The sequence below is a fragment of the Dermochelys coriacea genome, chromosome 13, assembly GCF_009764565.3.
Source record: "Dermochelys coriacea isolate rDerCor1 chromosome 13, rDerCor1.pri.v4, whole genome shotgun sequence".
Classification (NCBI taxonomy): Eukaryota; Metazoa; Chordata; order Testudines; family Dermochelyidae; genus Dermochelys; species Dermochelys coriacea.
The window spans coordinates 30663074-30688344 of NC_050080.1; the positions used below are offsets into that span (position 1 = coordinate 30663074).

Consider the following 25271-nt stretch of genomic DNA (forward strand, 5'->3'; position numbering starts at 1 on the left):
CAGTCTCTATTCAAGCCTAAGTTAATTGTATCCAGTTTGCAAATTAATTCCAATTCAGCAGTCTCTCGTTGGAGTCTGTTTTTGAAGCTTTTTTGTTGAAGTATAGCCACTCTAAGATCTGTGATCGAGTGACCAGAGAGATTGAAGTGTTCTCCAACTGGTTTTTGAATGTTATAATTCTTGACGTCTGATTTATGTCCATTCATTCTTTTACGTAGATTCCACTCATGATGCATTAAAAAGGATCTGCTGAGCCTGTCTGCAAGCTGGTTCTGCACCCCTGGTAGGTAAGAGGCCTCAACCGCAATCGAGTGACTAATGCACAACTCCCATAGACGAACTGCTTCTCAACACAGGGGAGAACAGTGAGCCCCTCCTTGCCTGTTGATGTAGTACATGGTCGATGTATTGCCTGTGAGGATCGAGACTGCTCTGTTCGTGATGTATGGTAAGAATGCCTGGCATATCAGCCAGACTGCCCTGAGCTCCCTGACATTGATATGGAACAGTAGGTCCTCTGCTGACCAATGACCCTGCGTCTTGAGTGACCCTAGATGGGCTCCCCAGCCCAGTTCCGAGGCATCGGAGACTAGAAATACTGACGGCTGAGGCTTTGTGAAGGGAATCTCTTCGCAGACTACTCGGCGATGCAACCACCACAATAGGGAACCAAGGATGTGTGGGGGCACAGTGACAACCCTGTCCAGGTGGTGTCTTGTGGGGGAGTACACCGTAGCGAACCAGGCTTGGAGAGATCTGAGTCTGAGCCTTGTGTGCCAAACAATGTACATGCACAAAGCCATGTGGCAGAGTAGACTCAAGTAGAGCCTGACCGTAGTGATTGGTTGGGATTGCATGTGACATACCAGGTCTATGATCGCCTGGAAGTAATCTTCTGGCAGAAGGGCCTTCACTCATGGGGTGTCTAGGAGTGTTTCTATGAATTCTATTCTCTGCAAGGGTACCAGGGTGGACTTCTGGACATTGATGAGAAGTCCTAGTGCCTGGAAGGTTGACTGAATAAGGGCAATGTTCGCCTGCACTAGTGCCCGAGACCTGCCCTTGATGAGCCAGTCGTTGAGGTACGGGAATACATGAACTCCTCTCCTTCTGAGAAAAGCCACCACCACCTCCATGCATTTGGTAAAGACTCTTGGGGCTGCTGCGAAGCCGAATGGCAGGGCTGCAAACTGGTAGTGTCTTTGGTTTTCCCTGAACCTCGAGATTTTTCTGTGGTCTTGGAAAATCGATATGTGGAAGTATTCATCTTTTAAGTCAAGGGCAGCATACTAATCCCCTGGATCAGGTGACGGGATGATTGATCCCAAGGAGACCATGCAGAACTTCAACCTCTTGAGATATTGATTGAGATGACACAAGTCTAAGATAGGTCTGAGACGTCCCTTGACTTTGGGAATCAAAAGATTACGGGAGTAAAACCCCTTTCCCTTTAGATAACCTGGGACCTCCTCCACCGCTCCCTTTTTGAGGAGGGACTGAACTTCTTGCTCTAGCAGAAGCTCAAGAGAAGAGTCCCTGAAAAGGGACGGGGAAGATGGGTGGGAAGGTGGGGTTGAAATAAACAGGAGGGTATAACCAAACTCCACTGTGTTCAGAACCCATTTCCAGGCCTGGAGGAAGTGGGAAAAAACAGTTGAAAAAACAGTTGAAAAAATGGTTGAAAAAAACAGGATTGTGAGGAAGTGGTGTGCTGTCCTCGACAAACCCATCAAAATGGGTGTTTCGAGGTACCTGAGTGACACTGGGCTGATTGTGAAGGACCCGGAAAGGAGGAGGAAGAGGAGGTAGCCTATGCCCAGAACCCTTGTTCCTGCACCTCCTATGATCATAATGATTCTGGTGAGGGTAAAAACGGCCATACTATATTGCCTCCTAGGCTGCGACTGGGACTACAAACCCAGGGATTTCAATGTTGCCTTGGTGTCTTTAACCCCATGGAGCCTGGCATCTGTGTGCTCCAAAAAAAAGCGAAGGCCCCTCAAATGGCAGATCTTGTATTGCCTGCTGGACTTCTTGGGGGAAGCCTGCCACTTGTAACCACAAGCTCCTAGGCATAGTCACAGCTATGGCCATAGATCTGGCCACCAAGTCCACAGTGTATAGGGCCACCTGCCAGGAGGCTCTGGTCACTGTTTTGCCCTCATCCACAAGGGTGGAGTACTTCTGCTAACTATCCTGGGGGAAGTCTGTCTCTGAATTTGTTCATTTCCTCCTACGTTATAGTCATAGCAATCTAGCAGCGCTTGCTGGTTCACTATCCTCAGCAAGAACCCCATGTCGAATAGGATTTTCTCCGCAGAAGATCTGTTTTCTTGGGTTCCTTTGGTTTGGGGGTAGACCCCATCTGACCCTGGCGGTACTTTTCATTGAGAGCCACCACCGCGAGGGACCCGGGAGGAGGATGAGAGAACTGAAACTCTCAGCCTTTGGCAGCCACAAATTACTTCCTTTCTGTTCTCTTTGCTGGGGGTGGAATAGAGGCAGGAATCTGCCAAATGGCCTTAATCAGTTCCAAAATGGCATTGTGTAGGGGCAGGACCGCCTTAGCAGGGGCTGCGGCTGACAGAATGTCCAGGAACCCATCTGAAGTTGAACCCTGCAATCTAGATGTCACCCTCTTTAACAAATCTTGGTGGGCCCTTAAGTTGTCCTGAGGCAGGGAAGACCCCTTGAGCATAAGCACATCCTCTGGAGACAATGAGGTGATGGCTCATCTTAAGTGATCACTCTCCTTACAGTGTGTATGATAAAACCCATTGTTTCATGTTCTGTGTGTGTGTATATAAATCTCCCCACTGTATTTTCCACCGAATGCATCCGATGAAGTGAGCTGTAGCTCACGAAAGCTTATGCCCAAATAAATTTGTTAGTCTCTAAGGTGCCACAAGTACTCCTTTTCTTTTTGCGAATACAGACTACCACGGCTGCTTCTCTGAAACCTGTCAAAATGAGGAAGAGGTGTGCGCTGCCATAGCATCCCTTGCCGCCTCTTCCCTAGGACCACAGACTTGGGTACTGGTATCAGTTCTGCTCTCGGTACAAGGGAGCATCCCCGCTTTGGCGCTGGCAATGGTGCTGGGATCTGCTCCGGCACTAGTCCCGGAGGTTAGCTCTGGGGTACCGCCTCCTGTCTCCTGTCCGAACTTGGCACTGACAGAGTCATTAGCTCCAAAGCAGCAGCGTAGGCTTCCAGGGCCGAAGGCAACGCAAACTGGTCTTCCAGGTGCTGACCTGTCAGTTGGTCAAGTGCTACTGGGGTCCGTGGTGCTGGCAGTGTTGTTGCGGTGCCAGGGAGGGAGAGCAGCCCAGCACAGGTCTCGCTCTATCCCGCTGTGCTCGCTTGTCTGCCTTCGGTGCCAGCGAGCGTGTCTTCTCCTGGAGGCCCCAGTGCTTCTTCAGCACAGGTGAGGAGGACCGGTGCCAAGAGCCCCTAGCGGTGCACTTTGTACTGATACCGAAGTACTCGGTGCGGAATCTGATCTCAGCTCCGAGGTGGATCTCAGCGTCGCCTCCAGAAGTAGGACTTTCAGCCTTGCTGCTCTGTCCCTCTGCGTACGGAGCTTAAATTCCCAGATGTTACAGCGCTCTTTTCTACAACCCTCTCCCAAACACTTCAGACAACTCAAGTGAGGGTCACTAGTAGGCACAGGCTATGTTTAAACCCCGGCGCCCAAGGCATGTCCCGGTACCAGGGGAGGGATGGACCAACTCTCTGAGTATGAAAAGGAGTCAAAGTCCTAATCTATAACTAACAAACCTACTGGAACTACTAACACTATGAAACTAACTATTTACAATGCAAGAACAGTGGAAACCACTAAAACCACTTTGCTCAAGGCAAAAGGGGAAGTTCCGACAGCTGCATGGGTGGTAAGAAGGAACTGAGGAGTGTAGACTTGGCAGGAGCCCCATATACTGGTGCTATGAGTGCACAATACCAGGGGGTGCCAGTGCTGAGCCTATGGATACCACTAGGGGAAAGTCTCCGACAGCTGTGCTTGGGGCAGTCGCACATTTAAATCGGAATGGACATGTGCAATCACTCGAAGAAGAACTGCAAGCAACAGCAGAGGCACACACACTGGGGCTATTGCCTGAGGAAAGGGACTCTAAAATGAAGGCTAGGGGAATGTTTCCACTACTCTACTCTTGCAGCTACCCTAAAGCTGAGGAAGTGGTAGAGTAGCAGACACACCCCAACCTCCAAACATCAACAGCCAGGAGGCAATGGAAGGTCGGAAACAGAGGCTTTGGGAAGGGAAAAAGAGAGCGGGCAGGGAAATACACCTCATATACCATACTGACAAGAAAGGCTGGAGTCCCCAATGAGGGTCCAGGAACAGCACTGTGACTAGAGTCTCAACACCCTCTTGGTTTCTCAAAGGCTGGCTTCTATCTTGGGCATTGCTCCTGAAAAGCAGGGCCCCCACATCTTAGCTGGCTGGCTAGACCTCTGACTATTAGGGCCTGGAAATTTTCACTGGATGCTTAGGTATTGGTATGTCTGTAAGAGAGGCCAAAAGACAGAGAGACTGAGATAAGGTAAGTTAGTAAAGAAGAAAGATACAGAATTTGTGGGGGAGAAGGGGAAGAATAACGGTGACAAAAAGGTGGAATTGGGGAACAAGAAGAGAAGACGGTGCTCTGTTGCAGGAAATACAGTTAAGTAAAGACAGGAAGGGAAAAAGATTTAACAAATGGGATGTAACAAGTAGGACTGATCAAACAGTACTCAACAAATATATTATTTTGAAGTATTTTATCAGTATTAGTTTAAGAATTTCCCTCAGACTTTTGTGGTATGTGACCAGTTCTATAACTGTTGAAATATTTAGTAAATTTGAATACTGGTAGAAATACCAGTCAAATATAGTCTAAGAATATTTTATTCCACTATTTGACCAACCACAGTAGTAAGTCAGGTTTGCAAATCATTTGTTACATCAAAAATTAACTGACAGCATGTTACAATTAAATAAAGTACACAAACCATGCACAAGTGCTTTATTCCTTTACGTTACAAGGGAAAGAGTGTCACAAGTATTCATATGTTGGATAATAGATGTCAATTCTTCGTAGCATATTCAAGGGCAGTGTGGTGGGGCAGTGCCCCACCCCCATGCCAGATTGGGCTACAGCAGGCCAGAGCAGCTGTGCAAGGTGGCAGCCAAGCAGGGAGGGTCTGTTAGAAAGCCAATCAGGGCCAGTATTACAGGCAGCCAATCAGGGCTAGGCTAGGCCCTATATAAAGGCTGTCCAGGAAGGGGGCAGGCAGTCTGTCCCAGACCTTCATGGGGGAAGGTCTGTCTCCTGAGCAGGAGACAGACACCTTGGACAGAGCAGTGCTGGGCAGGTTTGGGGGAGCATAGAAGGGCTCCGGCCCAATACCTGCCAGACTGAAGGCCCTGATAGAAAGGGCCTAGAGGATGTGAAGGGCCAGAGGGGAAGTGGCCTAGGGACAGTTAGACAAGGGGAGAGAAGGAGGGCAGGGAGTTGTCACTAGAGGGTCCCTGAGTCGGGACCCAGAGTAGTGGGTGGGCCTGGGTCCCTCCCCTTTCTCCTTGTACAGCACCTAGCTGTGGAAGGGTGGCTGTGACAGACTGCAACTGGCCCTTGAACAGAGGGGCTAGACTTGAGGGGTTGTGGTTGGCCACTGTGGCAGGAGCGAACTGGAAAGACTGCTGTTAATGCCCCCCTGGAAGGGGTCGAGTGTGGACTTGGGGGCACTGCAGGAGGGCAGTGTGCTGAAGAGGATGCCAGGAGCTGGGAGCAACTGGGTTGAGATGCCACTGGCAGGGGGTGCTCTGCATGAACTGACCTAATTCCCAGAGTGAACAGCAGGAGGCACTGCGGTGGTGAGTCCCAACCCCGTCACAGGCAGCCTTAGACTAAAATAGCACACGTTACAGGTCAGCACTAGCCCCTCTGCTATACCTAACTTAGGAATAGAGGGCTTCTAGGACTGTCAATCTAATACTAAATAGAGGTACTTTACAAGTTTATAATTCAGATCCAAATATTTGAACACTATGTTTATGCTTACCTTATAAAAATAGAACGGTCGGAGATCAAGAACCTCAATAATCCAAGGGAAAGTTCGCAGTGAGCTATATGCAAATAGCACAATCTCCAAACAACATGCCATCAGGGAACGATGGAAAATATCTTGCTCCAAGAGAGCCTAGGTAGGACATAGAAATGGCTTTCAGCCACATCACTGAGGAATTACTCATAAATATGTTTTCTTAAATGATACCAGAAAGACTGAACTTCTGAGAAAGAACAGCATTCTCATCGTCACACACACACAAACTATCCACACTCGATGAAGTATGATGATTTGATCTGCTAAGGCCTGCATTAAAAAAAATTTAGAATAGGAATTTAAGTTTAGTTTTAAATCATACCCTGAATTTACTATCCATTAATTAAAACTTAACTGAATTAAGATTTGGGATATGGAAAAAGTTACAGAAGAGCAAGCACTGAAAAAGAAGTCAAGAGACAAAGAACATAGATTCCAAGGCCAGAAGGCCTTGTGATCATCTAGTCTGATCTTGCTTATAACAAAAGCCAGAGAACTTCCCCAAAATAATTCCTAGAGCAGATCTTTTAGAAAAACATCCCATCTTGATTTAAAAATTGTCAGGGATGGAGAATCCACCATGATGCTTAGTAAATTGTTCCAATGGTTAATTATCCTCACTGTTAAAAATGTATCCCTTATTTCCAGTCTGAATTTGTCTAGCTTCAACTTCCAGACATTGGATCATGCTATACTTGTGTCTGTTAGACTGAAGATCCCATTATCAAATATTTGTTCCCCAATGTAGGTACTTCTAGACTAATGAAGTCACCCTTTAACCTTGTTTGTTAAAATAAATAGATTGAGCTCCTTGCGTCTATCACTATAAAGGCACAAAAATGATTAAAGGTCTAGAAAACATGACCTATGAGGGAAGATTTAAAAAATTAGGTTTGTTTAGTCTGGAAAAAAGACCGAGGGGACGTAAGTTTTCAAGTACATAAAAGGTTGTTAACAAGGAGGATGGAGAAAAATTGTTCTTCTTAATCTCTGAGGATAGGACAAGAAACAATGGTCTTAAATTGCAACAAGGGAGGTGTAGGTTGGACATTAAGAAAAACTTCCTGTTAGGGTAATTAAGCACTGGAATAAATTGCCTAGGGATGTTGTGGAATCTCTATCATATGGAGATTTTTAAGAGCAAGTTAGACAAAAACCTGTCAACAATGGTCTAGATAATACTTAGTTCTGCCATGAGTGCAGGGGACTGGACTAGATGACCTCTCAAGGTCCCTTCCAGTCCTATGATTCTATGTTTTGTAATCTATTAATCATTCTTGTGGCTCTTCTGTGAACCCTGTCCAATTTATCATGTCATTTAGCATGTCTGTTCCACTCTTTACAGCCAGACTTGCTGTCTTATAAGCAGTACAGGTGCTGACACACTGGAGAAAGAATAGCAGATAAATCAATTGTATTACAACTAGCACATTGCTAGATTATGACAGTTTAAGCTACAAAAAGGAAACTTCCAATGGCATACTTAAGTATTGTACTACATTCAACTACTTTACATATTTGTTCCCTGAAAGATTAATTACTGTTTCTTTTGCCCTTTCCATTACTTCCCGCTTTTCCAAAAGTTTCAAATGGTAAAGGCTGGTTTTATACTTGTTTATCTAGTAATAATGCAAGTTGAAAGGGAAGCAGACCCTCACTGCCAATGACAGTAAAGCTGCTTTGATACTATGGGTAAAAGGATAAAAGCCTGCTCATCAGGAGTTAAAGCAGAATGCAGGGTGTACTATCTGCAGTTACTGCAAAGCAACAGACCTTTTTTTGAAGGATAAAGTGGAGAACAAAAATGCCTTGCCCAGCATCTATGTTCTAAAAGACAATATAGGCTAAGAATTAGCAGTTGTAGGCACCTTCACATATAGTTCTTATTATTGTCAAACGCTAGTCTATTCAGGTATATATCACATATCAACACATACGAGCTGGGGGAAAAAAAAGGAGATATCAGTATTAAATGCAGATGAAAGGAATCATTTCAGATGCAGGAGAGAAGGATAACATGCAAATATTTCTCTCCAAGATTGATTTTCTTCTGTAAGTCACTTTTCTTTATCAGTTCAAATTACTTGACAATCCAGTTTTTGATTTAAAATCAGGTAAGTTCACCTTTGTTGTAGTTAGGGATGTAAAATATTAAACAGTTAACTGGTAAGCATTAGTCTTACCAGTTTACTGACTCTAACCATTAGCCCCCAGGCCCGAGCCGGACAGCCAGAGCAATCCCAGCCCCTCTCCCTTTAATCTGTTAATTGGTTAAATGATGTAATTTTAATAATTTAAACAGTTAATTTTTAAAATATTTACATCCCTAGTTGTAGTACAGAAGAGTGTGTAGGATTTACTACACAGCCATAAGGAAGGAACTATGTTAGTTGAAAGACTAGTAACACTGAACAAATATTGAGCTCTCAGGAAACGACGACTGGGTCAAATGTCTTGAAATCTCATTTAAGGAATAAAATTAATATTAAACTGGAAAATTGAGCCCATCAATCCACTATTAGCTAGTCAACAGACTGAGGAACCAATTCTGCCTTCAGATTAATTTAAATGGGAGCTCTGTGGATTGACCCAAATATAGAATTTTTCTGAGAGTATTCACGAGGGTGAACTTAAAGAAGAGGAGGCTCTACTTACTGTCATGTCCTTCCCATGCAATCTTCGTGTTTCTTGTACCACTGTCGTCTCCAAAATTTTGTAATACAAAATCTCTGCCAGTTTTAGTCTGTTAACAGCAAAATCTGCAATTGAAACCAAACATTGCTGAAAGCTTGTATTCCAAATCAGCAGTCTGGGGGGAGGGGAGGGGATGAATAAACAGCTTTGATTAAGTTAACCAGTATTTTACTTTCCATAACAGAAACACGTGTGTTATAAGCCAAGAGGAAATACTACTCTGAACGTCTTTAGCAATGCCATGTGATTCAAATCTTGCATGCAATTAATGTATTTCATACTCTTTAGATGTTCAAACTTTATAAATGCTTATGTGTAAGGTCTCCACTCCAATTTTGTAAAAGTTTTCTGAATTTCAAATATGCAATGTGTTGCATTAACACCCATACAGGGAAGTTCATTTAATTAGGAAACCTTGTTTCCCACTTCTTATGTAGTTTTTGTGTATACTATTTCCTTTTAATTTGATCTCTTAAAAATAATTGTTAGATAAATGCAAATTTACAGTCTTAAGAGTTTCAATACAATTTCTTTCAAGAGCCATCCATTTTGAACTACAGTAACTCCTCGCTTAACATTGTAGTTATGTTCCTGAAAAATGCTATGGTAAGCAAAATAAGTGAATCCAATTTCTGCATAAGAATTAATGTAAACGGGGATAGTAGGTTGTAGGGAATTTTTTTCGCCAGACAAGATTGTGTATGTATGTACACACACACAAGTTTTAAACAAACAATTTAATACTGTACACAGCAATGATTGCGAAGCTTGGATGAGGCGGAGTCAGGGTGGAAGAGTGTGATATTTTCCAGGGAATACCTTGCTTCTAAATGATGAACTAGCACTCAATTGAGCCCTCAAGGGTTAACACATTGTTGTTAATTGTAGCCTCACACTCTACAAGGCAGCATGAATGGAGGGAGGAGACACAGTGGCTACAACCATTCCCTGTGGAAACTGAACATGATGATGAACCCATGCTATACCACTGGAGCGCACCACTCCCTCCACTTTCCAAAGTCCTGGGGGCTGCAAGTGTGAGAGAGACATGGCAGTGGGGGGAGGGACACCTGATTGATAGCCTGCTGGGTGGCTGCCGCACAGGGAACTTAGGGAAGCTGATGGGGGGGGGGCCTGGAACCCTGGTTCCAAGCCTCCAACAGCTAGCTCCAACAGGCCGCTCTTCCTGCAAGCAGTGGACAAAGCAGGCGGCTGCCAAACAACGTTATAAGGAAGCATTACGCAACTTTAAATGAGCATGTTCTCTAATAGATCAGTGACATAACAATGACACAATGTTAACCAGGATGACCGTAAGGGAGGAGTTACTGTATAACCTTGCATGGTTTCATTCAACTCTGTACAATGTCCTGTTTGGTAGTTATTGACATTTTGCAATGAAAAGATGCAACAAGTTTTGAACCAATGAGTAGAGGCTCAATATTTTAGTTTATTGTTGCCTTTATTTTAATAAATAAGGGATGCCTTAGTAAACTTTTTAAAAAGATACTCTTTAGTTTGATTGCTGACCTCCTCAATGCAATATTCTTACTATCTTATAAATGTCTCAATAGGAGTTGTACTGAAGGCACCTTCACCTCCATGGAGTTGGATTGACGTATGGATGAAATGTCCCAGAAAACACACTCTAAGGACATTTATCTCTTCAAAATTTTGATCAGCCTGGCCCAATCAATGAGGAGTTGGGGTAATATTAGCACATTTCTATGCAGCAAGTGGTCCTTTCATTGAAAATTCAGTTTCCATCTACACCAATTGTTCATTTTATTTAGTACATGAAGAATCAGCCCAAGCATTTTTCTTCCCATAAATGTGTTGCCTTTGATACTAAAGTGATGCACTTCAATATGCTGAAACATTCTATGCGTTTCACATATTCCTACCTATGTGAGATCCTGGCTGGTCATCTGTTGACTTAGTATAACTCCGACAGAAAGCCTCACCTATTTCTTTAACTCGGTTCATGATGCTTTCCAGAGGGTTGCGTATGCAAGATCTACAGCAGGACCCAGAAAGAGAGAAACTTCATTTGTATATTACAGAAACATAAAGCCCTTAGAAGATTCATTTCACCAACCTTTCCTCTTGGCAACCAATGTCCCATCCTTTGACGTATTTTTACACTCTGGACAGTGCACATTCAAACAGGTTTACAAGATAACCAGAAAAAGACAGTCTGTTGGTTTTATTACTGTTACTTGCAACTCCTATTCTGAACTGTAACCTTGCCTTATTTCATTCCGTTCTGTACAACATTCTGTTCAATGGTTACTGACCTGTTGTACACAAAGAAAAGATGCAACATGTGTTCCAGAACAGAGTAGCAGTACAATATTTTTAAAAGGCCATACAGGATCTGATAGTTTGAGAAGTGGAGTAATGCACACTATGGAGGTATCAGAGTAGCAGCTGTGTTAGTCTCTAAGGTGCCACAAGTACTCCTTTTTCTTTTTTGCGAATACTGACTAACAAATTTATTTGAGCATAAGCTTTCATGAGCTACAGCTCACTTGATCGGATGCATCCGATGAAGTGAGCTGTAGCTCACGAAAGCTCATGCTCAAATAAATTTGTCTCTAAGGTGCCATAAGTACTCCTTTTTCTCTTTTATTATGGAGGTAAGATTTCTAAAGGGAACTAATTATTGTGGATTAACTACTCTGAGTAGACCCTGCTGGTGCACACTAAAGATTTCCTAGTGCACTTTAATGTAGTAAGTACTAGTGCTTATTATGTTAAAGTGTACTAAGAACTTTTAGTATGCATCAGCAGGCACAGACCAATTAATCTGTAACACGTTAGGGTACTTTAGGAATCTCACCCCATAGTGTGCATTACTCCACTCTGTAGATAAGCCCTGACTAACCCCATTATCACTCTTGTACATGAGGAGTGCTTGATAAAGAATGTGCTTATATAAACTGAATTCTGTTCTCCACAGCAGTGCACTGGTTCCCCTCTTTAGAAATAACAATGGACTTTTGTTTCTTTTAACCTTACATTACTTCTACTTTTATATTACCTTAAAGGTATTAAATTACTATGTAAAACTCTGAGCATCCAGACAGGGAGATTGTGGGAGGATTTTATAAATTATTTTAAATTACGCAAATTGCTACCCCACAATTAAGACCAAAACAGATGGGGTTTGGTTTTGTTTTGATGCGGGGAGAAAGGAGGAAGAGAGACAGAAGAAACGTATTGATTCAAATAAAAAAAAAAAGAGGAAATGGATGGAAAGTAATACTAGTCAGAATATAACACCTCAGTACTTTGATATCCACATAATATTTGCACCAGAGATAACTTGGGCTACCAATAATTTACCTTTCAGTAGCCCAATCGATTAAGATACAACTAGAATGTTCCCCTAGAGCAGGGGTAGGCAAACTATGGCCCGTGGGCCAGATCCAGGATGTGGTGCCAGCCGCTTCTGGGAGTGGTGCGGAGCCTGCAATCGCTACCCCGAGGCACTGTGGGCCCCATGCTGCTCCCAGAAGCAGCTGGTACCACGTCCCTGCAGCCCCTGGGGGAGGAGAGGGCAGAGGGGTTCACGCACTTCCCTCGCCTGCGTGGACTGCCTCCTACTGCTCCCACTGGCTGGGAACGGGGAAACGCGGCCAATGGGAGGTACCCGAAGGCGAGGACAGCACAGAGCCCTCTGCCTCCCCTCCCCCAGGGTCCGCAGGGACGTGGTACCGTCCGCTTCTAGGAGTGGCGCGGGACCAGGGCAGGCAGGGAGCCCACATTAGCCCTGCTGCACGCCGTTGCCACCCTGGAGCCACTCAAGGTATGCGGTGCTGGACTAGAGTCCGCACCCTGAACCTGCTGCTGCACCCCACATACCTCCTGCACCCCAAACCCCTGCCCGGAGCCTCCTCCTGCACCCAACCCCCTCCGTGAGCCCCCTCCTGCACTCTGCACCACTCCCTGCACCCCAACACCTGCCCTGAGCCCTCTCCCACACTCAGTGTCAATAAAAAGTAGATGCACAAAGTATGTTTAGCTGATGAGTAAAACAAATTTGGCCCTATTAATCTAACAGTAAGTAATGAGGTTTTTTTAAAAGCCATACTTTTCAAGAAACACAGATTCATTAAGAAATAAAAGGTTTAGGTTCTCACAATAAGGCCTTTCAAATGGAAACACTAAGAAGATGGGTCGCTCTTTTTCCCCAGCAATCCTCATAAAACCCTTTAAAGAGACTTGAGTATGGAGCAAAAATGTAGTAGCTTAACAAAACCAAGTCTGAAGAGAGGGGTCATCTTTTGTAATGAAAGTAGGGGTTAGTGACATGCTTACTCAAAGATAGCTATAAGCTGTTCACTTGGTGCATTTTTCAACCCAGCCACAATGCTCTGTAAACGGCTCACACTTTGTGTTGCTGAAGCAACAGGAGTGATTATCGCTTCCTTCTCTCTCAGGTACCTCCTTCCTGTCAGTGGTGTAGAAGGTGCAAATGATCTTTTCTGCCAGGTAAGATAGAAAATAAGTTAATCATCAAAAATTATGTTTCTACAGATGTTTTGAGACATGAACTGCAAAGTCATTCCCAAAACTCACAGGTACACCACAAACCACAGAGAAAATGAATATACACTACTACAGTCACTACTACAAAATAGGCTGAGATTTAAAGTAAAGTGTGTTTAAGGGCAAGTTCTATAATAAATTACAAACTTAATAAAATCCCCAAACTAAAAGTCAGAAGTTTAAACAAAGAGAGAAATCAATAAAATACAAGACTTAAACGTCTTAAACATAGACAAGAGGTTTAAGATCACTTAAACACTGACAAATGGTAAAGGCAAGACCACTCCAATGCATAGCCATAACTATACAGATGATGATGACACAGAACTACTGTATAATCAACCTCCCCTTTTAATCTTAATATATTTATCCTACATGCTGCAATTACAATTCAGTTCCAAAGCTCTTCTCTGCATGCACCGCATTTGGGTTTAAACTATGCTTATATTTTACAAAATGTACTAATATTTCAAGTGAAGCAATGACATCCAAAGAAAGCTGAAGCAGTATTTGTAAACACTGAAAGACTATATATAAACAACCAACGTTTTTCGCACTACCCACTTAAAGCCTCTACTCTCCTTCATGGAAAAACACTTCCCCCTATTCTATCCTTGCCTCACTCCACTATCTACAGACCCCAGTTCACTCCTTAGCACAAAAGTTTCCCATTCAGAAGACTGAGATTCCTTTAGAAGTGAATTAATGTAATTTTAAGAAACAAGCTATTTGATATTAGCAATATTTTGGGACAGATTCCCAGCTGCAATCAAGGAGCATTTGACACAGAGGAGGGGGATTCCCCATCCACTTCCAAAGGTGCCCAATTCACTACCAGTCACAGGACTGCTCTGTGCAAGTCTCCCGGTCCAAGTTAAACCAGTCTGAAGGCTGCTCTAGCCTGCACCACATGCCTGCAACCTCATTATAGCATGCTGTAGTGATTCACAGCTAAAGAAGCCCCACCTATGCCATCTTCCCCACCAGCCACTGAAATGGCACTGAAGCTGCTATACCATCTGAGGATCCCCTTACATGGGAAGAGATGCTCTGGGGGATGGATCCATCTATTTGAAAGCCACTTAATACCAATGGAGTGGCACAAAGTGGCTAGAGCACAATCCTGGACTGTATTGATTATATTTTCCATTTCCACAATTCAAGATGTGAATAATGTAAGAAAATATTATTTTGTAATATTAAGGTGGCTACTTTTCAGAAAAGTTGGAAGGATCAAGGTTAGCCAGAGCCTTCCAAGTCACAATTTATAAGTAAGCAGAAAGCATAAGAAAGGATCTGCTGTGCTATGAAAAGTTCAGAATGGGCAAAATGAGTCAAAATCACTGCTCATTCACTCAGTAAATGTCAAATATAAAGCCCAATAGCTTCGCACTGTATTGAAGAATGATTTTACAAAATTGATTTGTACCTGTGCTAGCTTCTAGGAACAATTCTTTTTCAGCTGTATCCAACTTATTTTTGAAACTGTCTAAGCAGCATGAAACTAGTAACACTTGTCAACTGTAATTGACACACCATCCTTCAGAGAGACAAGATGCGTACGGTAATATCTTTTATTTGATCAACTTCTGTGGGTGATAAAGAGAAGCTTTTGAACACCACACAGCTCCTTCTTCAGGTCTGAGCATCACAGCTAAATGCAAGGTGGAACAGATTGTTTAGCGTAAGTAGTTAGCATATATTAAGGCATTCTCAAACTGGTGGGTGCAACCCCCCGGGGGGGTGTGCAAAATGTATTCTGGGGGGGCAGGTGTGAGAAGCTTTAGGGAAAAACCAAAAACAAAAAACCCCTTAGTGCACACATTTTACCCACAGCAATGAATAACTTGCAAAGCTGATTCCTCCAGACATATCAAATCCTCAGATGGCGCTGTGCATTTTGACGGATTTCTGTTAAGCTGGCACAGCATTATATAAAGTTGTTGCCATCTGTACGTTAAATCTGTTTGCTACAATGTGGTATGCTCATTTAATTGTAAGCATTGACCACAATCGCAGTTTTGCTTTTGCTCTTATTACAGTGGCTCATTGGCTCATTTGTGCAACAGAAAAAAAACACCCCAACTCAAGTGAAAAACAAAGCCAAAACTTTTCTGAACTACTTTACTGTACATTAAAAACTGACAACGATCTCATCTTCAGGGACAAAGAGATCTCCAGATAGCTGTCTCAAGCATCCAACCCAAGATGGAATTGCTCTGCTCCAAAAATCGGTGCACCCATCATACTAGTAACAACAGTGTGATGCCAATAAGCAGTATATCACTAAAAATTTAAATTACTATATACTTAAATGGCTGTTTGAATAACTGCCTTACTGTTTTTAATATTTAGTAAGAGTTGCACGGTGATTTTTTTTTTTTAAATTGGTGTATGTACTGTGTGGTGGCAGGGGGGAGGAATGTAAACTACTACAGACACAAAGAAGGGGAGCATGGTCAAATAAGTATGAAAACCAGTGTATTAAGGGACCATTCAAAGCAGAGTGGCCCCTCTGCAGTCATAGGACAAAAAGAGGGGGTTATTGGTTACAGATTGTTGTAATAAGTAGGGCCCTACCAAACTCACAATCCATTTTTGTCAATTTCACAGTCACAGGATTTTAAAAATTATAAATTTCATTATTGCAGCTATTTAAATCTGAAATTTCACGGTGTTGTAATTGTAGTGGTCCTAACCCAAAAAGGAATTGGGGGGAAATGGGTGGAGGGGTTTGCAAGATTATTGTAGGTGGTACTGTTTCTGCTTCTTTTCTGCACAGCTGCTGGTGGTGGTAGCTAGAGAGTGGTGGCTGCTGGCCGAGAGCCCAGCCCTGATGGCAGAGCTCCTGCCAGCAGCAGCGCAGAAGTAAGGATGGCCTGGTGTGGTATTGCCACCTTTACTTCTGTGCTGCTGCCTGCAGAGGTGGGCCCTCAGTGAGCAGTTGCCACTCTCCGGCCACCCAGCTCTGAAGGCAGCAGCACAGAAATAAGGGTGGCCTGGTATGGTATTGCCACCCTTACTTCTGCGCTGCTGCTGCTGGGGCGCCATTGTCAGAGCTGGACGCCCGGCCAACAGCCGCTGCTCTCTGGCCACCCTGCTCTCAAGGCAGCACAGAAGTAAGGGTGGCAATACTGTGACCCTCCTAAAATAACCTTGTGATCCCCCCCCCCCCGCCGCAACTCCCTTTTGGGTCAGGGCCTCCAATATGAGAAATGCTCATCTCCCCCATGAAATCTGTATAGTACAGAGTAAAAGCACACAAGACCAGATTTCACAGGGGGAGATCAGATTTCATGGTCCATGACACGTTTTTCATGGCTGTGAATTTGGTAGGGTCCTAGTAATAAGCCATAAATCCAGTGTCTCTGTTCAGTCCATGATTTTTAGTGTCTAGTAATTATGAATTTAAGCTCCCAGGCTCGTCTTTTGAAAGTATCGTGCAGGTTTCTTTGAGGATGAGGACCAATAGGTCAGAGTGATCAGTTTGGGAAAGTGTTCACCCACAGGAGATAGGGTGTTTTTGTCTTTTATCAATTCTTGAATAAGATCATTTTAGAGCATAGTGATTGTCTGACTTCACCCACATAGTTGTTATTGGGGCATTTTGTGCACTGGATGAGGCATGCCACATGTCATGATAGGCAGATGTAAGATCCATGGATCTTGAAAGGTGTGGGGTCATGTTGATCAGTGTAGCAGTGGAGATATGTCTGCAGGTTATGCAGCTGTTCTGTCAAGGTCTGATGCTGCTTTGAGTTGGTGTGTCCTGATCTGTGGCAAACCTGCTTATGATGAGCTTAGCAAGGTTGGGGGGTTGTTTGAATGCCAGAATTGGGGGTTCAGGAAAGATTTCTTTGCAGGATTGGGTCCACATCAAGTATGGGTTGTAACTGTTTGATGATACCCCATATAGGTTCCAGTGGGATGGTAGGCAACAACTAGGGGTATGTAGTTGGAGGGGGTTTTATTTCTGCATTGAAGCAGGTTCTCCGAGTATTTAGGTGGCCCGTTCCACGATGTGATCTATTTCTCTGGCGGAGTGTCCTTGTTTGGTGAAGATAGTTAAGTGTGTAAAGGTGTATACCCCAGACTTTCTCCTTGGAGCATATTCTTTGGTATCTGGCTGTAGATAACAGATTCTTTGGTGTGTTTTGGGTGGCTACTAAATCCATAAAGGTAGGTGTGGTGGGTTTCTTGTCTATGTTTCTCTATAGGATTTCACTTCTGAATCTGATTGTGGTTCCCAGGAAGTTGATGTTAGTGTGGAAGTGTCCCAGAGAAAGTTTAATGGATGGTGGTGGTGGCTGAAGTTTTGGTGAAAATCTAATTTGGTGACAGACAGCTTAAACTCTCTCAGAGAATGGAAATATCATTGATGTATCTCAGGTATATCATTGGTTTTGTGGTGCATTTTTCCAGAAATTCTTCATGAACAGGTTGGCATATTGGGGAGCCATCCTAATACCCATGGCTGCTCCCATGGTTTGGGCAAAATGTTTGTTGTTGAATATAAATTGTTATGGGTATGGATGAAAAGGATGAGAGGGTTGTCTATTGTCCTGTAAATATTTGAAGCAGGCAGCTATGCTGTCATTGTGATAGATGTTTGTGTATAGAGAAGTGACATCCATGGTGGCAAGAATGGTGTTCTGAGGGAGGTTATTAATGATGTAATGTCTGTGGAGTAAGTCGTTGGTATCCTGGAGAAAGCTGGCCCTTTTTGTGGTGGATGATTTGAGGATGATTTCTGAGAGTACCAATATTCCTTCTGTTAGAGTGCCTTGGCCAGATATGATGGGTCTGCCTGAGATCCCTTGTTTGTCTATCTTGGAAAGCATGTAGAAGGTCCCCGGGGTGGGTACATGCTGATGAGTTTGTAGATTTTCTCTTGGAGTTGTTTGGGAGGGGAGGATTTTGATGATATCCTTAAGTTCCTGGATAAACTGTGGCGTGTGGTCATCTTTGAGTTCCTTATAGTAAGTGGTGTTGGAGAGTTGTTGGTTGGCCTCGTTAACTAAGTCATTACGTTTGAGGACTACAATGCCACCCTTTTTATCTGCTGGTTTGATCACTATCTTATGGTTAGATTTCAGTGATTGTATGGCTGTCCTCTCGGCAGTGGAGAGATTATGGTGGATTTGATGTTTGTTAAGGATTTTATAGTCAATTTTTTTCCTGAAGCTATCAATGTGATGATCAAGAGTGTGGGTTCATCGGCTCTGTGATGTCTAGTCAGAAGATTCTTTTTTCTTGTGATTGTCGGTGGGAATGTGGTAACTGTGAGTGGTGTCGTCACTGTTGTGGAAGAACTCTTTGATGCAGAAATAGTGGAACAACTAGTCTAGTTCTCCATGTTAGGATGGTATCAGGTACTGTGGTGGGGCAGAAGTTCAGTCCCTTAGAGTACAGATAATTCACTCCAGTGAGGGATAGACTTTACAAATTGATGATATTTGGGTGTCGTATAGTGTCCATGTGGTGGGCACTGGTGCCATGGTTTCTCCCAGAGATGGTATTCTGTGGTTTGAATGGTCCCTTAGAATATGTACTTACTACTTATGCTAAACAATCTGTTCCATCTTGCATTTAGCAGTAACTCTTGGAATACCTTTCCCAGACCTGAAGAGCTCTGTGTGGCTTGAAAGCTTCTCTCTCTCTTACTAACAGAAGTTGGTCCAATAAACAATATTACCTCACCCACCTTGTCTCTCTAATATCCTGGGACTGACCTGGCCACAACTACCCAGTATACCCCATCTTTCTGACAGCTAATTCTTATTTTTCCCCTTAGTTTTTCTTTTAAAGTGATCCCTGAAAATATTTTTCCCATGCTCATATCAAACACCAGTTTAAGATAATGAGAAATAAATAGATTTATGCAGCTGGCTTAATTTTTGCAGTTCACCCAGCATGGACAATGAAACTAGACAGATGAAGGGCACTCTGTTTCTAGTGTGTTTTTGATTTCTATTTTTCACAAAACAGCAAAATGTGTTGGGGTTAACTGCCTTGGAGAAGGGTTATTTTTTTTTTTAAATCAAAACATTTTAAGATTTCATAATACTCTTATTTGGTTATACCAGCTTAAAAAAACCCCCAAATACAAAGCCTATATTTTCAGACTAATCTCCTTAAAATACATTTTTTAATGCCAAAGTGTATTACTTCACATGACAAAGCATCCTGTGAAGAGTGAGTTCCTATTTCCAGATATTTGAAGTATTATCTACTGAAGCACAGAGAAAGAGAGATATAATGAACAATATTCTTGGGTTACATGTAAAATGTATTTTTCCCAATTTCTGACAAACAATGGGCATTGAAACTTGCATATGTAAATAATAAGAGTGAAATAGACAGGTTACATTACCTTTTCAAAATGCTGCTGAAGATGACATTCCACGTGAGCTCTTGTTGTTGTTTTCCCCACTGGCATGTCAGCGGCAAACTTTCGGGGAGTTCCAATTTCTTCTTCTGCATCTGCTCCTAAGAAAACCCTCTCATCAAAGTCACCCACTGATAAAACATACTCTTCATACTCCTTATTCAATGCTTTGCTGGAAAAGAAGCCATACTGCATTTATTAAGGATTAAACTGTTAAAGAAGCCAGATAAACTAGCCAATGGAATTAGTCTATACAGTTGAAAATAATGAATAGTCAAAACATTTATTAATTTTAGTAATAGCACTCCCTGTGATTGGAACCTAACCAATATCAGTAATACTGCACATGCTAACAAATGCCTTGACTCCCTTTTTCTAACACCATATCCTAACGGTTCTCAACCTATTTACCATTATGGGCCACACATGCAGTTCTCTGTGTGTTATGTGGGCCGCATCCACACAATATATATACTACCTGTTTGGCCCCGAGGATGTCACATGGGCTGCAGCAGTGTGCTGATTGGGCCGTAAGCAGACCATGGGTTGAGAACCACTGCCCTATCCTGATTCCCTTGGGCTCACTGCAGGGCCTGGTCTCCCTGGCCTCTCTTGCTGCTGGTGACCCTCCAAGACTTGGTTTCCAGTAAGTATTGAAGGAAGTGAGTTAAACTCTGCTCCCACTGGAAAATGAAACAGCCGTGGAGCAAAGCTGAGATGTTTCTTGCATGTATAAATGGCTTAACTTTATCATTGCTTAAGAGCATCATCCAGCACTTACTTGTTATCTGCAAAGCTGCAAAAATCCAAGAGACAGTCTCCTTTTAAAATCTGGAAACAAGAGAGTTGAAAAATAAGATTATATGTAATACAATTTTTAAAAGGTAATAAATCCAAAACCTGTTCAATTCCAGAAGAGTGGATGCATGATAGTTTAATTGTAATGCAGATGACTAGGATCAAAATCATTCTCTGGATTTTTGCTGCACAAGACCAGTGAGGATGAATTTGTTGTACAGATGACATCTCAGCAGTATAAGCCTCCTCACTCTGACAATGTTTTGCTATATCCTAGCCAGAGAACTATGCTACCAACTATCCCCATAGGTAGTCTATAAAATTGTTTTATAACATAGTTCTCACATAATTCTCAGTCAGAAAGTTCCTGTCCACAATTATCACAATACTAGAATTCTGCTGATATATTTAAACACTACTGTCACTAGCACTGTTCTGGTCCCAGTATAGACAGGGCCTTAGCCAGTCCACATAATGGAGTTTCAGAATCAAGAGGAGAAGGCAGGAGTTCTCTGCTAGTGTATAACTGGGGAAACAAAACAACAACAAAAACCCCACAAACCTGACTAATCTCTCTCCTTCACAGAAGAAAAATGTTTAAACAAAAATACCCACTTCTGCCAAAATGCCCGACTACCAAAACCTGTGCCAATCACTGTGTCCATTTGTTTCTATGTTACATCCCCACTTAAAATCATAGAATCATAGAATATCAGGGTTGGAAGGGACCTCAGGAGGTCATCTAGTCCAACCCCCTGCTCAAAAGCAGGACCAATCCCCAATTTTTGCCCCAGATTCCTAAATGGCCCCTTCAAGGATTGAACTCACAACCCTGGGTTTAGCAGGCCAATGCTCAAACCACTGAGCTATGCTCTCCCCCTCCCCCCGAATTTAATATTCACGAGGCATATTTCCTAAAAAACTCTGAAGATTTCAGAAGCCACAGCACATACATGCATCATGGTATGTTTTATATAAGTGGACATAGAGAGGTTCCCTTTGTTATCAGCTAAGAATACCACAAGGACATGACTCTAACCATGCCTGTATCAATATATTGTATTGTAAAGGTTTCTACCAAGTACTTGAATCTGAAAAATGTATTTATTTTTGGGAGGGAACAGCAAATCTCCCTCAGTTTGAGCCTCCCTCAGAGAGCTCTCTCTCTTCCTCACTAAGGAGCAGCTAGAATTCCAAGTTTCTACACCTTCATGGCCAAGTCTCCAAGGAGGTAAAGATTTAGACACCTAAGAGCATAAGTGATTCCGAACAAAGACAGCCTTGCAATGGAGAAGCTGACCTGATTTGATAGTTCATGCTCCTTAAGCCCCAGTCTGTCTTAATGACACAAAAGCAAACCAAGAATGGGACAAAGAAGGGAACTCAGAGGACTACAATCAAGAAGTGAGGGAGCTTCACTCAAACCAGATAAAGCTACTTTGACACTGAAGGGTCAGGTACCCAAGACACCCCCCGTTAAATAAAACGGAACAAAGAACAAAGGAGTACCTGGCTCCCCATCACTGCCACCTCCTTGGAAAGGTGAATGTGGCCCCTATCTCCCCCTCCTTCCCAAAGGACAAGGAGAAAATTCAGAGGGGCCTCCCCCATCTCTAACCCTCCCAGAGATACAAGGATAGGGTCACCAGGAGTCCACTGCTTGCCCCCTTCATCCTCCCCCCACAGAGGAACTAGGAAAAGCCGGTAATATTTATTCCCCCCTCCAATCCCCACCTTTCTTGGAGGGTTAGAGAGAGGGAAGGTGGGGCACCTGAGGCCCAAACATTACCCTCATCCCATAAGGGAGAAATGAGGGGCAGGTAGTAGGGAAGGCTGGGGGCAGCCTCATCACCCCCACCACCCATAGGGAGAAACAAGGAAGAGGAGCATCCCTCTCCTGCCCCTTCCCAGATCCGGCCCCCGGGACAGCCAGACCACCTCCTCCTCCATCCATCCATCCTGTACAGGAACCTGCCCTTACAGGGGCAGCAGCTTCCCCACCCCTTAGGAAACCTTCTGCTCCGTTCAGGAACAAGCTGCTCCGGTTCAGCCATTCCTCTCGCTCAAAGACTGCTGCCCCCCCCATGCCCTATAGGCAACTTTCTCCCCAGCCCCTACGGTAGGAGCCGCTGCCCCCACACTCCTATACATGACTCCCCCCATTTCCACATGAAGCTGCCGTTCCCCACGCTCCTATAGGTGACTAAGCCCCCACCCCTTGTGAGGCAGTCACTGCCCCCCCCGGCCCTGTAGGCAACTCCCCCCATCCCCACACAGAGCCGCTGCCCCCCCCGGCCCTATAGGCGACTCCTCCCCCATGGAGCCACTGCCCTCCACTCCCCTATACACGACTCCCCTCATCGAGTCCCCACCCCCCTACAGGCGAGTCTCCTCTCAGCACCTATGGAGGGAGCCCCTGCCCCCCCCGGCCCCAATAGGCGACTTCCCCCAACACCGATGGAGGAAACCGCTGCCCCCCATCCCCCAAGGCGACTCCCCCCAGCACCGATAGAGGAAACCGCTGCCCCTTCTTATCCCTCTATAGGCGACTCCCCCCAGCACCGATGGAGGAAGCCCCTATCCCACTCCCCTATAGGTGACTCCCCCCCACCTGCACATGGAGCCTCTGCCCCCCCCACTCCTTTATAGGCAACTCTCCCCCCAGCACCTACAGAGGGAGCCGCTGCCCCTCCCAGCACCTATGGAGGGTGCCCCTATAGGCGACCCCCCCTGCACACGGAGCCCCCCACGCCACCCTGCTGCCGCTCACCTGCGTCTCCCCTCCGGCCGCCGCCGCCCCCCTGCGCCGCCCTCCAGCTGCTGCTCCCGGTAGAGTGCCCAGAGCCCCATGTTGGGCAGGAAGACGAGGGCGGCCAGCGCCAGCCCCTCCGCCTGCAGCAGCCGCTTCCGCCGCATCGGAGCTGCCCGACCCGCCGCCCCTTTGCACTCCTTTGTTTATGTGTAAGGATCATTTCTTTATATGGATGCTACCATTATAAGAATATAAGAATGGCTAAAGTGGATCAGATCAAAGATCCATCTAGCCCAGTATCATGTTTTCTGATAGTAGCCAATGTCAGGTGCTCCGGAGGGAATGGTAGAATAGGTAATCATCAAGTGATCCACCCCGTGGAGCCCATTCCCAGCTTCTAGCGAACAGAGGCTCGAGACCCCATCCCTGCCCATCCTGGCTAATAGCCACTGATGGAGGATAGGTCTAGTTCTTTTTTGAACCCTGTTGTAGTCTTGGCCTTCACAACATCCTCTGGCAAAGAGTTCTACAGGTTGACTGTGCGTTGTGTGAAGAAATACTTTGTTTGTTTTAAACCTGTTCCCTATTCATTTCATTTGGTGACCCCTAGTTCTTGTGTTATGAGAAGGAGTAAATAACACTTCCTTATTTACTTTCTCCACACTAGTCATGATTTTATAGACATCTGTCAGATCCCCCTTAGTGGTATCTTTTCCAGGCTGAAAAGTCCAGTCTTATTAATCGCTCCTCATATGGAAGCCGTTCCATACCCCTAATCATTTTTGTTGCCCTTTTTTCTGAATCTTTTCCAATATATCTTTTTTGAGATGGACTGACCACATCTACATGCAGTATTCAAGATGTGGGCATACCATGGATTTATATAGAGGCAATATGATATTTTCTGTCTTACCCATCTCTTTCTTAATGAGTCCCAACATTCTGTTAACTTTTTTGACTGCTGCTGCACATTGAGTGGATATTTTCAGAGAACTATCCACAATGACTCCAAGATCTTTCTTGAGTGGCAACAGATAATTTAGACCCCACCATTTTATATGTATAATTGAGATTATGTTTTCCAATGTGCATTACTTTGCATTTATTACCACTGAATTTCATCTGCCATTTTGTTGCCCAATCACCCAGTTTTATGCTACCATTTTTTTTAAAAAACTCTTAAGTTATTAGTACGTACCTTCCTATCAAAGAGTTTTGAAATGTATGGTTTAAAGTAGTGTTCCTTTATTCCTTTGGCTTCTACCATAAGTCCATCATGTAGTTCACAAAGTGTGGCAATGATGCAAGGAGGCTCTTCAGAGGCCTTGACTTCAGCAGTGTGAAAGTCTGCTGGTAAACCTGGAAAAAACAAAAAGGTCAGCTATCAATTATATTTCAAAAAGAACAAACAAGAAAATATGTCTTTCAAATGCAAACACTAACATACCTTTGAATGATGGATTTAGCAACTCTCTCCTATCTGGGTACAAAAGGGCATTTGCAAAAATCAGGTCCAAGCAGCACAGAAGCAAATGATAGGAATTTACTAAATCATCTCCTATCATACGAAAATTACCTTTAAAAGACAGCAAATCACATCAAATAAAACCACAAAGTTAATCACTCAAAATGTGTACAATGCAGGCAGCTAATGAAAACAGCTTACCCTTGGTGTAAACAAAGAGTGTCCAGCAGAAGTTGAACAATTCTTTAACACTGCACTTTCTTCTACCAGAAAAACAAAACAAAACAGGAGAAAAGGTAAGACTTCAATCCCATAATATGGGGCCTTACTTGTTTGTTTTATGGCTAGAGTGCAATTATTTCCTCATGTAAAAAATATGGTCAGAACCTAAATTCCCTCTAAGCTGCGAGGCCGCACAGCAGCCTATTAAGCATTGCGCAGGCACTCAGGGCTCTGGCAGGGAGAGATGCCTCTCCCCACTGGCCCCCAGCCCAGCCCCGGACCTGCCGTGGCC

General features: G+C 44.0%; 1 protein-coding gene across 9 annotated transcripts in view; it reads right to left on the reverse strand.

Moving 5' to 3' along the window:
• Positions 1–25271, reverse strand: part of RBL1 (RB transcriptional corepressor like 1) — an 87489-nt gene that overhangs the window by 42250 nt on the left and 19968 nt on the right. For 7 of the 9 annotated variants that reach the window (XM_038369957.2, XM_043496051.1, XM_043496046.1 and 4 more), the window contains 9 exons: positions 24959–25020; positions 24740–24868; positions 24491–24651; positions 20524–20573; positions 19728–19914; positions 13124–13290; positions 10705–10817; positions 8762–8865; positions 6065–6202 (listed from right to left, as the gene is read on the reverse strand). In XM_038369957.2, the coding sequence (XP_038225885.1) occupies positions 6065–6202; positions 8762–8865; positions 10705–10817; positions 13124–13290; positions 19728–19914; positions 20524–20573; positions 24491–24651; positions 24740–24868; positions 24959–25020 (1111 nt within the window). Of the gene's footprint in view, positions 1–6064; positions 6203–8761; positions 8866–10704; positions 10818–13123; positions 13291–19727; positions 19915–20523; positions 20574–24490; positions 24652–24739; positions 24869–24958; positions 25021–25271 lie in introns of those variants that run through there. The other 2 variants (XM_038369958.2, XM_038369962.2) reach the window with 2 other exon arrangements.